Below are 18,197 nucleotides of genomic sequence, written 5' to 3' on the forward strand. Positions count from 1 at the left end.
AGATAGCAAAAATAATAGCAAAAAGCAGATTTAATGAAGCTCACAGTATAAAGATAAAGACAGTTTCTTAGACCAAATCCACAAACTGATTAGCCAAGAAAAGTATAAATGACAGAAGAGGGCAGTACTCACACAGTTAAAAATCACAGAAAAGGGCTTCCCTGGTGGCACAGTGGTTGAGAATCTGCCTGCCAATGCAGGGGACACGGGTTCGAGCCCTGGTCTGGGAAGATCCCACATGCCACGGAGCAGCTGGGCCCGTGAGCCACAATTACTGAGCCTGCACGCCTGGAGCCTGTGCTCCGCAACAAGAGAGGCCGCGATAGTGAGAGGCCCGCGCAACGCGATGAAGAGTGGTCCCCGCTTGCCACAACTAGAGAAAGCCCTCGCACAGAAACGAAGACCCAACACAGCAATCAATCAATCAATAAATAAGAACGTGAATTTCTAAAAAAAAAATCACAGAAAAATCTCACCAAGAAGTGACAAAGAGGAAAAGATCGTTTGGGGATTGTTGCAAACATTCAAGAGATCGTTGATACCTTACGTCCTTCTTTGGCTTTATGGATGATCCAAATTATTTTTCATGCACTGTAGACAAACGTATTTCATGTTTTCTTCATTTTACAATAAAAGATGGTTTTGGAAGAATAAGGCCTGACCACATAGACTACCTCCTTAACAAAAAGGGAAGGGAATTGACCCAAACATTCAAATTCTAAGGAGCTACAGAGCTAAGGAACTAAGGAGCTGAAGCTTTGCATTATGGGGACTAAGAGGATATGGTAAACATTTCTGATATTTTAAGAGTCTTTACTGATTTTATGTCATTGGTAAAAGGACAACTGCTTAATGCAAGCTGAATTTAACATTTTCTAGATTTTCAAACATACAGAGAAATTAAAATAGAAACTACTGTACATGCTGCAATTTAAAAAGTCTGTTTCTAGTGTGTATGTATGTGAATATACCCATGAACACATACATATATATGTTTTGATTATTAGTAAATGTGTAATGATCTTCTATAATTTAAAAAAATATATAAATATGGAATCTTACAGTATGTAACCTTTTATTTTGGGACTGGCTTCTTTCATTCAGCATAAAAGGCCTTGGAGATTCATGCAAGTTGTTTCATGTATCAGTACTTAGTCCCTTTATTTAAAAACATTTTATTGAGATACACTTTACATACCATATAATTCACCCACTTAGTGTTCAATTCAATGTTTCTTAATATATTCACATTGTTGTGCAACTATCACCACAATCTAATTTTACATTTTGGTTCCCCTGTCCCCTTCCAAGAATCCCTGTACCCATTAGCAGTCAATCTCCATTTCACTCCCACCTTGCCCAGTCCACAGCAACCACGAATCTACTTTTTTTGTCTCCATAAATTTGCCTATTCTGGACATTTCATATAAATGAAATCATATGTGGTCTTTTGTGACTGGCTTCATTTTGCATAATGTTTTCAAGGTTCTTCTGTATAGTAGCAATGCATCTGTACTTCATTTGTTTTTACTGCCAGATAATACCCCATTATATGGATATACCACATTTTATTTATCTATTTATCACTTAGTGGACATTTGGGTTGTTTCTATCATTGGGGCTATCATGGATAATGCTGCAATGAACATTCCTGTACTATTTCTTGTGTGGACATATATTCTCATTTTGAGTATATACCTAGAAGTGGAACTGCAAGATCATATGGTAACTCTATATTTAACTTCTTGAAGGACTGCCAAACTGTTTTCCAAAGTGGTTGCACCATTTTATGTTCCCACCATAAGTATATAAGGGTTTCAATTTTTCCACATCCTTGTCAACACTTTTTATTGTCCATCTTTTTTATCAGAACCATCCTAGTGGATGTGAAGTGGCACCTCATTATGGTTTTGATGTGCATTTCCCTGATGACTAATGTGCTTAAATGTGCTTACTGGCACTTTTTCTTCTCCTCATCTCCATTTGGAAAGCTCTTACCTCTTTTTCCTCCCACAATTTTGAGGTTTTGCTTTGACTTACTTAGTACTTTTACATCATAAATATTATTGAATTGTTCCCTGAAGTATGTCCCTTTTGATTAGAGTCCTTACTTAGCATTTATATAACATTCCCAAAGAGTCTGTCATTTTCCACTTTTTCTATCCCTTTCATTTTTATTTGGTTAAAAACCTTTCTTAAATATTCTCAGAGAGGTTAAGTGGGTAATACACTCTCTAAAGTTACATTTATGACATAGTTCCCCCTTGCAGAGGGGATGATATCTTCACTGGAAATAGGGATTTCTGATTATAGCCTTTTTCTCTTGGTAATCTGTGGATACTCTTCCACTGCCTCCTAATTCCCAGTGTTGTGGATTAGAATTCTGATGTGAGCCTTATACTTTATAGGTATACCATGTTCTGTCTGGAAGCCTCCAAAATGAATCCCTGGAGTTCAAAAACTTTACCAGGATAAGCCTAGGTGTGTTTTTTTCAACACTGATCTTTCCTGGAACATCAATCTGCATAATGAACTCTTTCTTTATCTCAGGAAAAATTTATTTATTTATTTCATTACTGCTTCTCTTCCATTTGTTCCTTTTTCTGTAAATTATATTAGCCACGTTAGGTGTCCTGAATCTATTCTCCAAGTCTTTTACTTTTTTTCAATCTATTTGTATTTTTGGCTCTGGGCTTTGACTCTTCCAGGCCATTAAATGATCATATTCATTCCTTTATTCGATAATTATGTACTGGGTGCTTACCATGTGAAAGACTGTGTTCTAGACATTGGGCATTGACAAAAGATCAGCAGATATACAAGAGAAAATATTCCTGCTCTTATTGTGCTTACATTTTAGTGGAGATTGTTTTTTAAAGTGTATGTGCATGGATTAAAGTCAGGTGGTAATAAGTATTTAGATGGGAAATCATATTTTTGCTCCATAATTTTTTTTTTTGTACTTCACTTGAACTTCCTTAAGTGCTCCTATTGTTTATTATTTTCATATTCAAGTTACTGTCTCCTCTGGCATTTCTATTTAGTTGGTCTACTGCATTGTTTAAGTGCTTTTTCTCTTTCTGGTTGCCTGGCTTCCCCAGATGAGTACTTTTTCTTTGTTACTTCAGAGGGGCTTTGGTTTCATTGTTGGAGGACCACAGGTAGGAGCAGTCTCAAGAGAACAGAAAGGCAAAGCAGCCTCTACGCCTGTAGATGGGCAGGGCAGCAGGCCAGCTGCCAGCCCTGTGGAGGCCCAGGAGGAAGGTTCCCGGCTCTGAGGTCTCCTTACATCTCCCATCCTCAGGGATAGGGAGATAGCAGTCCCTGCCTCTTTCCCTTTCTCCCCACTAGGGGAGTCCATGGATCTCTACCAAGCCAAGCTCTTTTCTGGATCTGCCATTCTTATCCTCACCCAGAGGATCTTCCAGCCCTTGAGGAACAAGTCCTGGGTCAGCTCTCCCCGATAGAGCTCCCACAGAGCTCAGGCCTCACTTGCATCTAACTGTTCATCAGGTCCAGGGGTCATCTGGCTCAAGAGTGGCAGATCCAGGCTGGAATTAGTAACAGAAGGATAGGGAGATTTCACCTTCCCAGAACCCTCTCTGAAAAGTAAGTCCTGGTTACAGACTAATCCTAAAAACATTCAAATCTTGGCAAAGAAGTCAACACTTTAAAAAGCCTCTGCGAGGTCCAGAGGGTTGTATCATGTTCAGCTACTGCCCTAAATGTTAAACTCTGAGAAATAAGGAAGACCTTAATGTTAGTTGGATTTAAAGGATATTGACTAGATGGATGAATCTCAGTTATGTTTTATAAAAGCAGTCAGACAAAAGAAAGTACATACTGTATGATTCCATTCACATAAAATTATGGAAAATGAAAACTAATGTACTATAGTGACAGAAAGCAGATCAGTGGTTGCCTGGGGGCCAGGGAATTAGGTGAGTGGGTTATAAAAGGGTAAGAAGAAACTTTTGCAGGTGATGAAAATGTTATCTTGACTATGATAATTGTTACAGGAGTGTTATGTTAAAACTCATCAAACTGTACACTTTAAATATGTGCAGTTTATTTTATGTTAATTATACCTCAATAAAACTTTAAAAGAAGTGTTTTTTTTGTTTGTTTGTTTTTTGGGTTTTTTTTGGCCGTGCCCTGTCGTTTGCAGAATCTTAGTTCCCCAACCAGGGATCGAACCGGTGTTCCCTGTGGTGGAAGCGCAGAGTCCTAACCACTGGACCACCACGGAATTCCCAAAAGAAGTACTGACTGGGAAAAACATTTGTAATTTATATCACTAAGGGTTGATATCCCTAAATATAAAGAAAATCTAAAAATAAGGAAAAACACTAACAGGTAAGAGAAATGAACAGAAAGTTACTGAGCTTTTGAGAGTTTGAAATTTTCCATAATAAAAAATACATATAATTTTCAAAAAAATATTAAAACACTGTCCCTCACCCTCGTACAATACACAATACAACTGAAGAGATACAAATATACTTACAAAGCTATCGCATGTTTGGAGCACAATGCAACATATATTTGAGTGGTGATGAATACTGAATGATGAAATGATCAAAGCTGGGGTAGAGGATCAGGCAAGTCATCCTGGAGGAAATGAGTATGAGCCTAGTCTTGAGGTAATGTGGGTTTGTGTAATTTTTTAATGGCAGACAGGGAGTAGAAAGCAGAAGAGAGTTCATATGAAGAAAAATATATGGACAAAGGCAATGTGGTGGTGGAAAGATGAAGATAGCTTCTGAAAAGGACTCGGTTCACCATTTCTCATACAACCATGGAAATCTCTTGTCACAAAAAGGTTGTATGATGCAGTGTAAAGAACACACAGAAAAGGAAATGAGATCCAGTTCAGTGCATGAGGGTTTGGAATGGATCAAAATCATTTATGTTATTTATGTACCACATTCAATCTTTGCCATGTCTATGCTCTATCTATATTAGTATTTTTCTTTAAACAGACTTGTGTTTTTACCTAGATTCATTCTAAGTAATAAGATCCATGAAATGAAATATTACAATTTTTTCTAATACACTAAAATAAACACATCTTTCATGCCTTTAGCAGCATATTTATTCTTAAAGTTATATTAAAATTTAATTCTTTCACTTACTCCATATGCTCATTTTTCTCCCTGCCAATAACCCTTAGTTTTTAAGGTTCCTATTCCCCTCTCACTGATAAGGTGCATCTCCCTTGAAAGTGGAGGAGTGGAGGGCTACTAAAAGACTGTCAGATTGAGCCAGGTTCCTTACCTGTTCATATCTCTCAATTTTTAGCATCGTTTGAAAGAATATCCTACATTTGGAAATATTCTACACCAAATAAAAAAGCAATCCAACACATGAAACTTAGAAGCAACAAGTAACTTTCAATTAATTTTGAAAAATCCACGAAGACAAAAGAAATAGAACCTAAGAAGCATTAGTAGCTACTGAGAAAATAGAGCAGCCTACTTCAGAAAACATAACATGTTTAAATGTGTGTTTGAAGTAGAGAGACAGTGTGGTGTGATGAAAAGAAAAACGGTTTTAAGGTCACAGAGACCTTACTTTGAATTCCACATTTACCACTCAAATAAACTACTTAAATTTCTTGGTACTTCACTTTCCTCATCTCTAAAATGGTGATAATGGTTACCTGTCCTGGTTGTTGTGAGGATTAAATAAGCCAATATTTGTAAAGTATCTGGCATACAGTAGGTGTTCAACAATTATTACTATAGTACTGATGACATTTTTAATGTAAAATTGTTTCCTCTTTCAACCTGGCAAAATCAAGAGATGCTACAGTCTTTAAACTTACCAGCTTATAATCAATTTTGTAACCTATGCTGTATGTCCAAATTCAGTTGGAAATTTGAAAACCTTTTGAATATTTTACAATATGCTAAAATAATACTCAATAAGTTTTTATAATCCTAAACTAAATGTTGCTTTGAGTATAGAATATAAAAATATTAAGCAATATGTATGTATATATATTTTGGAGAAATTTTATCTTTATCAATTTAAACCAGTTCTACTCTGGTATATTTCCTTTTTCTTTTTTTTTTTTGCCACACCACCCTGTATGTGGGATCTTAGTTCCCTGACCAGGGATGGAAACCACGCCCCTTGCATTGGAAGTGTGAAGTCTTAACCAGTGGACTGCCAGGGAAGTCACTGGTATATTTCCTGTGGGGCAAAGCATGGAGTCTTTTTTTTTTTTTTTTAATAAATAAAATAAATAAATTTATTTTAAAAAAAAAGAATACAAACATACTTTTATTTTCGCCCATTCTTTAGAAAAACAAAACAAAAACCTCTTGTCTTCCACTGGACAAATTGGGAACAATCTGAACATTGAAAATAATCATTATCCTAACTAATTGTAATACAAAACATAAATAAAAACCTTAAGCCCATAATGATACTCAAAAACAAGGAAGAAGGGGCTTCCCTGGTGGCGCAGTGGTTAAGAATCCGCCTGCCAATGCAGGGGACACGGGTTCGAGCCCTGGTCCCGGAAGATCCCACATGCCGCGGAGCAGCTGGGCCCGTGAGCCACAATTACTGAGCCTGCGCGTCTGGAGCCTGTGCTCCGCAACAAGAGAGGCCGCGATAGTGAGAGGCCCGCGCACTGCGATGAAGAGTGGCCCCCACTTGCCACAACTGGAGAAAGCCCTCGCACAGAAGTGAAGACCCAACACAGCCATAAATAAATAAATAAATAAAATTTAAAAGAAATAAGCAAAACATTCTCTCTATTAAAAAAAAAAAAAAAAAAAACAAGGAAGAATTAAAACAAAACAAAAAACCTCCTTGGTCACTACTGTGGCACCTACTCCATAGCTATTTACTCTGAAAATACAGGAAAATAATTAAGGTTTATCCAGCCTGATTAAGATGAACTTCAGCTCAAAAGCGTGGAGTGTTAATCACTGGGCCGCCAGGGAAATCCCTGGTATATTTTCTATGCGGCAAAAGTAGCTGAGTACACAGAGGGTCAGTATGTTAAGCAAGAAAAATCTGGGGAGCGAGAGATTCTAAAAAAATCGGTGATAAATTGTGAACCACTATATTGTACACCTGTAACTTATGTAATATTGTACATCAACTATACTTCAACCAAAATACCCTAAATAAACAAAAAATTGGTGACAACAGTATTGAAATGGGGAACGAAAGTGTTGTCACTTTCATTGTCTGTGCGTAACATGAATATGACAAAGAAGGGTTAATGATCTAAACAAAGTTTTACGATGTACAGAACTGAAGGCAATCAGTCTCAAATTTGTATTGTATTAAGGTCTCAGAGTTAAAAAAAAAAGATGGTGAAAAGAACTGGGAAGATATTTCGGGAGGTGTTAGTCTTTCTGACAATGATGGAATATTGGGGGGCGGGGCGAGAGGCAGAAAAACATGCCTCATGAAGCCGAGTTTAAGGATAAACTTTTGACCCTGAGATTTCAAAACATGCAGATCTGAATTTCTGTTAGTTGTGTTGGTTAAAAAAAAAACAAAAACAAAAAAAACCCATGTGAATAGTTAAAAAGCTTTTAAATCTTTACTATAGAAAAGATTTTTTTATCAATACAAAGAAGCTCTTCAGTTGTCTATTTCAACTTATTTTAATATTAGTAAATAAAAAGGTAGCCATATCACCTTCCTTAGGACATAAGCTTTCACGGGTAACAAGCAGAACTAATGTTTAGGTAACAATTTAACATCTTGAGGGTTCTTAATAAAATTTAAACTCCATTTAACATGAAATCTCTCTCCATAGTATGCACTCATGCCATTTGGATTACTAAGAGTTAATGTTTGGAGATGCTGTTCAATACCAATATAAAGTTCCCTTCTTTTCTATTATAGGTTCGTCTCTGAAAATTTCCTTATAAATCTTTCAGTCTGCTATCTGTATCATGTGAAGGCAAGTCCAGCAGTTAAAATCTGCCAAATCCATAGACACTATAAGATCTGATGAGGGAATTCCCTGGTGGTCTAGTGGTTAGGACTTGGCGCTTTCACTGCGGAGGCCCAGGTTCAACCCCTGGTTGGGGGACTAAAATCCCACAAGCCGCACAGTGTGGTCAAAAAAAAAAAAAAAAAATCTGATGAGTGAGGGAGAAGATCTGGAACAATTATTATACAGAAATATTTAAGCTCAATACATATTTAAATAAATGAATGAATGTAACATTTATACCTGATTAAGTAAACGCAATAAACAGTAAAACTCTTGCATTATTCCTGTAAAAAAAAATCACAGAGTTCATAATGTTTACATCAAACCCTATGACCCATGCCCATTAAGAGATAAAGCAACTTTCTCTTATTTTCCAAAAGCCAGGACTTGGCATCATGGTGAGATGGGAAGCACATAAAATTTAGTAATTTTGAACACAGGCTCTGCTACTACTCACCATGTAGCTTTAGGCAAGTTGCTGTCAACAGCCTCAGTTTCGTTATCTCTAAAAAGGTAATAACAGGGACTTCCCTGGTGGCGCAGTGGTTAAGACTCCCCAGCTCCCAATGCAGAGGGCCCGGGATCGATCCCTGGTCAGGGAACTAGATTCCACATGCATGCTGCAACTAAGAGCCAGCGAGCCACAACTAAGGAGCCCTCATGCCGCCACTTAGACCCGGCACAACCAAATAAATAAAATAAATATTAAAAAAAATAAATAAAACCACCATAACAGGGATTAAAAAAAAAAAGGCAATAACACCCACTATCCCACAGAGTGGGGAGAGGATAAAATTGATTAACACTTCACTAAGCAGCCTCAGCCCTTAGCTCTCTTTACCACATGACCAATGTGCTAACTACTTTAAACTTCTGTCTCCCACATGCTCTCCACCTTCCTCTTATTACTTCTAATTGTTCCTACTGCTTGCAATCTCCTTGTCTAGACCTCCCTTCAAGAATCAGTTGTGTCCTGTCCTCTGAGATACCAGTCCAGGGTCCCCTCTGGGCAATTTTATAATCCTCTCCAGAATTTGTTATCCAAAGCGGTTTCTTTTTGTTCTTATTAAACCATTAATCACAATATAATAAGTAAATGGTAGCTCTTATTTTTGAGTGTTGTGTCACACACGTGTTAAGTGCTTTATGTTCATTTTCCATTAATTCACAACCACCCTGTGAAGTAAGTAGTACTGTTATTCCCTTTATCAATGAGTAAAGTAAGGCTTAGAAAAGTTAAATAACTTGCCCAAAGTCACTCAAGTAATAATTAATACAAATTATCACTGCTCCTAATTAGTAATAATTAGTAGGACTGGGATTCAAAGCCAGGTGCATGGCTCCAAAGCCATTCTGCTGCCTGTGGTGGGGAACTTATACTTCCTTTGCCTTTGTAGCCTTATGAAAAAAGTACACCTGGCATGAACATGTGCTTAGTGAATAAAAAAAGGAAGAGAACAAGTCTGTACACTGAATTGCCTATTATGTGTAATTCACCTGGACGTGGAGGTACAAAATTATCCAACGAGATCTACACCCTCAAGGAGCCTACCGTCAGTCTATCTGGGAGAGAGACTAGTGAACAGGTGATTGCAATACAGTGTGGTACATGCTATTTCTATGGACAGGCTTCAGAGAAAACATAGGAGAGGGCACCTAAACTAGACGGGGAGGAGGAATATAGTCAAGAAAGATGTTAGGTTAAGTCTGAGTTTCTGCTTTTCCCTTCAAAACCAAAATTAAGTAGGATTTTACTAGACTCGCATTCTAGTAGCTGGCATGGCAGGGATGAATGTACTTTTTTAAAAAACTGAAGTATAGTTGACTTACAATATTATATTAGTTTCAGGTGTACAACATAGTGATTTGATATTTTTATACATTACAAAAGGATCACCACAACGTACATCTTTTAAAAATTAGTTTAGATTATGTCTACATTTATATTTCTATTTTATCTCAAATTACCTGTCTAGTTCAAATAAATCTCATCTTCTAAAAAACACATTTTAAAGGATGATCTGCTTTCTAACTATGTTCAATTTATATGATGGTACATCATATTTTTCTCTCCTCACAAAGAAGGAGAAACAATAAAAAAAGTGACTGGTTGCGTAACTGGCTAGTATGAGAAGTGCTTGCAACAAAACCACGATCCATTTAGGATTTTAACTCAGAAGAAGAAGCGGCTGCAACTTATCACATCTCAAGCAACTGCTCCAAAACCACTATCTATCCTCAAGAACATTTTACTCCTAAGCAAAAACCAAAACAAAACCAAAACAAAAAAACACAAACAAAAAAAACTTTGAGGTTTTCCCCATATACGTTTCCTTCCTTTTTCCCCCCCGTCTAATTTAACCCTACAATAAAGATATACAATTTAGATAATGTATTCCCATTAGTTGTTCACTTACCAAACAATAGTTCATTCAAGTGGATACTTTCTGGGCTGTCATGGAAAACGCCAAAATAAAAAGCCTTATTAAATTCGAGTTAAATTATATCTGTCACTTCTTCCTTGTCCAAAACAATTACTATGGAAGAGAATAAATTAAGCCTAGCACTGTCACTTATTACAATGTTGGTTGCAATAAAAATTTTTTTACCAGTTTTCTAGGTGGTTACTAATAGATTAAATGATTTCAACACTGTTCTAATCTGAATAAAGCAGATTTCCCCAAACATTATGGGACCAGTAAGGATGAAATAATAAAATAATAAAATAAAGTAGAGGTGATAAGGAATGCACTTGTTTGCATTTTGTGGGATTAATGAGACAACAGCAAAAACAAAAGCTTAATGGGATTAAAATCTAAGGGCAGCAAACACAATGAAGAAAGTGCAGCTTCGAACACACAATCACAAAAGAGAACCTAACTTCTTTAACCTAGAGTTTGCAGAGAATCGGGTTCAAGTACAAAGTAGGTTAACCTTCTTTTCTTTTTTTTTAATTGAAGTATAGTTGATTTACAATGTGTTATTTTCATCTGTACAGCACGATTCAGTTTTTATATATATATATATATATACACACACACACACTTTTATATGTATTCTTTTTCAGATTCTTTTCCCTTATAGGTTATTACAAAATATTGAGTATAATTCTCTGTGCTACACCGTAGGTCCTTGTTGAGGTTAACCTTACTTTCAACTTATCACCCTAATTATTTAGCAAAATGAAAAATAACCTAGTGCAAAAAAAAAATAACCTGGTGGACAAAGAGTTTCCATAAAACCTTTCTTATCTTCCCCTAGTAAATTCTCTCACTAAAAGGAAAAGATAAACAAATGGAACTTTTCTTGATAAGCCTTATCTTTAAGTTAGAGATTTTTTAAAATTCATGAATGCTTGCTAGGACAAGAGGGGGTCAACAGCAGTTTACAGCAAAGAACTGTGACGTGTTACTTGCTATAGGGGACAGTTAGAATCATGGAATCCAAAGGAATTGTAAGAGATTTTTATTCCCTTAACCTTTATTCACACACTAGAAGAGTTTTTGACAATTTATGAAAGTTACAGACTTAAAATATAAAGGGCTTCAAACTATGGCTGTATTTAATACCATAATATTAACTCAGATTTCAATGGCATGTTAAAAATTCAAAACCACAATTCCCCCCAGTAAATGTAACTATTACCATTTAGAGAAAATAATAGGGATAATCACATTCATCAAATTTATTAAACCTGAAGCTATGCTAGTCACCATAACGACCTACTGTACTTTTGTTCTTTCATTAAAGAATTCTCAGACCATTCACTATTGAATTACTGTTTAACTGGTAAACTGAGGCAAAATACTGAATAACTTGCGAAGTCACAAGTGCAAAGTCCACTGTACAAAACTACTGAACCAGGCTCCCTGTTTATGTACTCTTCCAGATATAATTTAAACTGTCTGAGCAAAAGATGAAGTCTAAATTCCGCATAAATTGCCTCTGTGCCTTTCTTTTTGCTTGAAAACGCTTTTCATACATTGCCACCGATTCAGTTTCACCTGTAGGTAATGAACACAGAACTCATTGTGGGGAAAAACAAACCAGAATGTGAAAAAAGTAAGATAAGTTATCAGATATACAAGGGAGTGAAACAGTTGATTGAGAAGTACTTTAACCACAATACCTTTTCTCCATTCTTAAAAGAGGCATTTTGAATATTTTAGTTACTATTTCTTTCACGAAAACCCCCAGTTTCCCAATGCGCCCACATTGAGTACTCACCTGATTCATCTGAATGCTGAATCCGGGCTTTTATTTCTGCTAAGCTGGGCGCCCCCTCTTGGGAGACCGATGCTGCTGCCCCCTCCTCTGTATCCTCTACCTTAGTCACGGTGAAGTGTGGCATTGCTGTAGTTAGGAACCTGTGCTCTCCCTGTATTTAAGCTTCCTTCCAGTCTACCTTCCCTGCCTACCTCTTCCTTGCGGTGCCCTTTCCGACTCTGATCACTGCCCACAGGAGACCTAGTCTGGGAATCGGGAAGTACTTTCAGCTCACGTGACCTACAGCCCCAAGGGAGTGGAACCTAGAAGACACGCCTTCCACAGTGTTTACCATTCACTTAAAAGGATTAAGCACTCCACCTCTTGCTTATTGTTATTAAACTCTAAGAATCCCAAGAACTGTTTAGGCTGCTTTCCCAGAGCTGCCAATGGCTGGAGAGCGGGCAGAATGCATGGAACTCCGCCCACTGTGTGCTCACCCTCTTGTTTCCTTAAGTTATTTGCACGCCAGGATCTCAACCTCTGCTCTCATATCTCACAGGAGAAAGAAGATTAGGGAACAGTTCATTTTGTAAACTTTTCTTTTTAAAGAAAGACTTGCACTTACATCAATTTAGAAAATCAAACTATTTGTAAGCTTCTGTTGTTGCTTTATTTCAAAGCATACTGAAACTACTCATACAAATCAATAAAAGTTTTTTCTTATCTTTCAGATAAGAACATTCACTTGGCAAGTATTTAATGAATATCTATATATTTTATACAAGATATAATTCTAGATGCTATAGTGTATACAAGGACATCCAAGAAGAGACATTAACTTTCCCGAGAGTCCAGGTTGTTTAAAAGAGCAAAATATTTTTAAAGGGAAGAGTTCAGAATTTTTTGTATTGTACAGAGTTTAAACATTGTGTTTTAAAGAAAAAAAAAAAATCCAAGAAAATCCCTGATTGAGAGGTGTACAGTTCCTTCAGCACACACTTAAAATAACATACTTAACTTTATCAGATAACTGTGTTCTCAGTTGATGACTTTAACTACAGAGTATGAGGCCCTATCTCTGCACCTAGACAAGGGAGTTCAGTAACTTGAGCTCTGTGCTATTTTCCATGTTAATGATGTAATATGAGGGCTTTGTTGTTAGTAACACCTGACAAACAAGACTGCACTAAATTTAAAGAAGAATGATGGTTTATAATCCTCATTTATTCCAATATATACCACTTCTAAAAGAGAATGAAGCCAATAGTTGTTAAAGACCTACTCTGTGCTCTGCATTGCACTAGAAACTTTCTGTTATGATGTCATTTAATCATCACAGAAACAGAAACATTAGGTTAGGAACTTGCCCAAAGTCACAGAGCTTGTAAATGGTGAAGCCCCACTTAAAAACCTCTAATACTCTTGTTGGTAGGCAGCATAGAAATTTCATAGAAAGAAAACTCATATACACTTACCTAATTTTATTTCATGGGCTCCTGTGTAACACTGGTTTGTAATCTTGGCTGCACCATTGGGGAGATTTTAGAACAACTAATGCCTGGGTCCCATCCCAGCTATTCTGATATAATTCCTCTGGAGTAGAACCTGGGCAATAGGACTTTTAAAAGTTCCCCCAGGTGGTTCTAACAGGCAGCCAAGGTTGAGAACTATCAATACTACAAGAGAAAGAGAAACGTTTGTCACTTGAGAAGCCTTTGAAACTGCTTTTTCTCTCTGATAGAAACTAAGTCAGGTGTGGTAGTGCCCTTGGTGATTTTTCCTATTTACAACTCAGGGAGCTACTCTGCTGATATACTCAAAGGAACTACCAAATTGTCAGAGTTCAACATTATATTCTAGGTTCCAAATTTATTAATACTTTAGTGCCATTGGATATTTCCAATGGGATCTTACTTTTCATATTTAATTTATTAAGAGAGTTGAACCGTGGCTAATCTTTTATAGTCAGTGGACAGAAACAATGACTTGTGTTTATAAATCTATGTACAGCTTGTACACATAAGCCTATGTACAAATGTTATCCTGTCACCTCTCCCCTCTAAAAAAACCCCCAAACTAAACAAGTAGGAATGTAACAAATTCCTGTTAAAACGATGAGTAATTTATTTACCAACTTGAGAGAGAACTAACTTACCAATAGTTCTCTCCTAGACTGGGCTGTAGATAACAGTGCAGGGGCATAAAAAATTCAAGGCAAGGTTAAAGTAGCATAGAAAACGTTGGGGGGGAAGTGGCAAAGAAGAGATGTGTAAGTGCTATATAGGAACAGTGGTTAGACAGAGAAGGTGGGATGTAAGAAACAGCTATTTAAAGTACAACGAACTACCACAATGAGGTATACCATTCCACAGCCACCATGATGGCTAAAACTGGTAAGACTGACAATTTTGGTGAGAATATGGAATGAAAGGAACTTTCATACATTGTTACTGGAGTGTAAATTGGTTCACCCACTTCGGAAAGGGGTCTGGTACTTTCCCCTATAATCCAACAATTGCACTCCTCGGTATTTACCCCCCTGAATGAAAATAGTATAAGAATGTTCATAGCAGTTTATTAACAATAGGCCAAAACTGGAAACCCAGGTGTATATCCACAGGAGAATGGATAAATAAACTCTGATATATTCATACAAAGGATTACTATTCAGCTATAAAAAGGAATGAACCAGTGTGATACCTACAACAAAATAGGTGAATCTCAGAAACATTATGCTAGGTGAAAGAAGCCTTAAATAAAAGAGTACATAATATATGGAGCCACTAATAGGAGGTTTTAGAGCTGGCAAAAGTAATGTGGTGCAAAAAAAAAACAGGACAATGGTTGCCTCTGGGGAATGGAAGTGGAGATGGGGCATGAGAAAACTTCGCAGAGTGATGGTAATATTCCACATCTTGATAGAGTTTAAAGTTCCACAGGTATATGCATTTGTCAAAATTCAGTCAATCTTCACTTAAAATTTGTGTATTTCACGGTATGAAAAGTTTAAATCAAAAGAAAAAAGCTGCAAACAGATACTGAATTCTAACTAACAATATGATTTTGAAGTATTTGGGAAGAATGAACTGATATCTGCAATTTGAACCTTACCTTGAAATGCATATACTAAGATAAATGGATAGACATATGACAGGAAAAGTATAATAAAATACTAATGATAGATTCTGGGTGGTAGGTACACAAGTGTTCACTCTAAGTCTTTCAATTTTCTGTATTTTTGAAATTTTTCATAATAAAATGTTGAAAAAATACAATAAACTGACACCATTATGAAAATGAATAGGCAAGTCAAAGACTGGGAGAAAATAGTCGTAAAACATATGCTTGACAAAGGACTTGTATTTTGAGTATATAAAAATCCCCTACAACTTAATAATAAAAAGACAACTCAACAGAAAATGAGCAAGGGCTTCCCTGGTGGCACAGAGGTTAAGAATCTGCCTGCCAATGCAGGGGACACAGGTCCGAGCCCTGGTCCAGGAAGATCCCACATGCCGTGGAGCAACTAAGCCCGTGCACCACAACTACTGAGCCTGCGATCTAGAGCCCGTGGGCCACAACTACTGAAGCCCGTGTGCCTAGAGCCCGTGCTCCACAACAAGAGAAGCCACCACAATGAGAAGCCTGCACACCGCAACGAGGAGTAGCCCCCACTCGCCACAACTACAGAAAGCCTGTGCGCAGCAACGAAGACCCAACGCAGCCAAAAATAAATAAATTAAATAAATAAAAAAAAAAAGAAATTGAGCAAAAGATTCAAACAGACAATTCACAAAGGAAGCTATACACACGGCTAATAGCATTTGAAAAACTGCTCAGTGGCCATAAAGGAAATGCAAATTAAAATCACAATTAAAACTGTTGGCAAGGGGCTTCCCTGGTGGTGCAGTGGTTAAGAATCCGCCTGCCAATGCAGGGGACATGGGTTCGAGCTCTGGTCCGGGAAGATCCCACATGCCGTGGAGCAACTAAGTCCATACACCATAACTACTGAGCCTGCGCTCTAGAGCCGGCGAGCCACAGCTACTGAGCCCACGTGCTACAACTACGGATAGAGCCCGTGCTCCGCAACAAGAGAAGCCACTGCAATGAGAAGCCTGCGCACCGCAACAAAGAGTAGCCCTCGCTCACCGCAATTAGAGAAAAGCCCGGGCGCAGCAACAAAGACCCAACGCAGCCAAAAATACATAAATAAAATAAATAAATCTATAAAAAAAAAAAAACTGTTGGCAAGGACGTAGAGCAAATGTTGATGGGAATGTTGGTGTGATGACTTTGGAAGAATGTCTGGCAGTTTTTTAATAAGTTGAAATATATACCTACCCTATGACCCAGCAATTCCTTTTCTAGGTATTTACCCAAGAGAAATAAAAGCTAAGTCCACAAAAAAACTTTTGAACATGTATGTTTTTAGCAGCTTTATTCATAACAGCCCAAACAGGAAAGAGCCTAGGTATCCATCACAAGATAAACAACCTATAGTATATTCATACAATATACTATTACCCAACAATAACCAGGAATGAACTACTGATACATTCAACAACATGGATGAATCTCAAAAACATTAGAAATTATACATCACACATTAATGATAACGCATACTAAAGTGTTTAGGTGTGAAGCACATTGATGTCTGCAACTTACTTTGAAATGCTTCAAAAATGGATGCATCAATGGAAGGGATGAATATGTGATAAAACAAATATAGCATGGATTTCCCTGGTGGCGCAGTGGTTAAGACTCGGTGCTCCCAATGCAGGGGAGGATCCCTGGTCAGGGAACTAGATCCCACATGCATGCCTCAACTAAGGAGCCCACCGGCTGCAACTAAACTAAGACCCGGTGCAACCAAATAAATAAAATAAATAAATTTTTAAAAATGTGTTTTTTTTTAAAAAAAAAAACAAATATAGCAAAATGTTAATTGTAGTATCTGGAGGATATGGATATGGGTGTTCATCATACAATCTTTCAACTTCTGTATACGTTTGAAATTTTTCATTAAAAAAAGTCAGAAAAAAATACAATGAACTGAATGAAGTTTACTGAAATCTAAAAAACTTTGGATCTGAGTATAAAACAAATCACTTATGGGTCAAATTTCATTTCACATAGAATTCAGGCAGCTGCATAAATGCTTTTCCTGATTCTAGAGTGTTGAATATTGTTTGAAATGAGAGTCATCATACAGGCTTGAAATATTTACACTTTCACATTAAAAAAAAAAAACCCAAGGAATTTCCTGGCAGTCCAGCGGCTGGGACTCTACGCTTCCACTGCCAGGGGCCCAGGTTCCTGGGCTCGATCCCTGGTCGGGGAACTGAGATCCTGCATGGCATATGGCCAAAGAAACAAAAACAAAAACAAAAACAAAAAACCCCACCACCACAACAGCAATATCCATGGGAGAACAGACTTGTGCTTGCCAGTGGGGAGAGAGGGTGAGGGAGGGGTGGATTGGGAGTTTGGGATTAGCAGATGCAAACTACTATATACAGAATGGATAAACAAGGTCCTACTGTGTAGCACAGGGAACTATTAATATATTCAATATCCTGTCATAAACCATAATGGAAAAGAATATGAAAAAGAATATATATATAATATAACTGAATCACTTTGCTGTCCAGCAGAAATTAACATGACATTGTAAATCAGCTATACTTAAATAAAATAAATTAAAATAAAAAATCTATGGTATTTTGAAGCAGTAAGATATAAGGCCAGGCTAGGGCAAAAAGGGCATTTCTTATGGTATTACTTCCACAGTGCTTTATACATTAGGCTAAATATTATACATATTATATTTATTTTATTAGTTTCAGTAAAACACTTGTGACTATATTATGTCTGTTTTTTAAAAAAAGCATGTCCATTCTTTAAAAGAATGTGTCTACTTTGGGTAATATTTTGAAAGTACAATTTACCATTCTACACTATTCTATTATTAATTTTTAATCATGGCTAACAATTCAATTTTTCATCATGGCTA

The 18,197-nt window shown here is 36.9% G+C and overlaps 1 protein-coding gene across 2 annotated transcripts in view; it reads right to left on the minus strand.

The window, feature by feature from the left end:
- SLC12A6 (solute carrier family 12 member 6) overlaps positions 1-18,197 on the minus strand; it is an 88,039-nt gene that overhangs the window by 57,095 nt on the left and 12,747 nt on the right. The window contains exon 1 of one of the 2 annotated variants that reach the window (XM_061180558.1): positions 12,200-12,424. The exons of the other annotated variant lie outside the window; for it this stretch is intronic. Coding sequence (XP_061036541.1) covers positions 12,200-12,323 — 124 coding nt within the window. The 5' untranslated portion in view covers positions 12,324-12,424. Of the gene's footprint in view, positions 1-12,199; positions 12,425-18,197 lie in introns of those variants that run through there. 2 annotated transcript variants of the gene reach the window in all.

Source organism: Eubalaena glacialis, chromosome 2 (genome assembly GCF_028564815.1).
Source record: "Eubalaena glacialis isolate mEubGla1 chromosome 2, mEubGla1.1.hap2.+ XY, whole genome shotgun sequence".
Classification (NCBI taxonomy): domain Eukaryota; kingdom Metazoa; phylum Chordata; class Mammalia; order Artiodactyla; family Balaenidae; genus Eubalaena; species Eubalaena glacialis.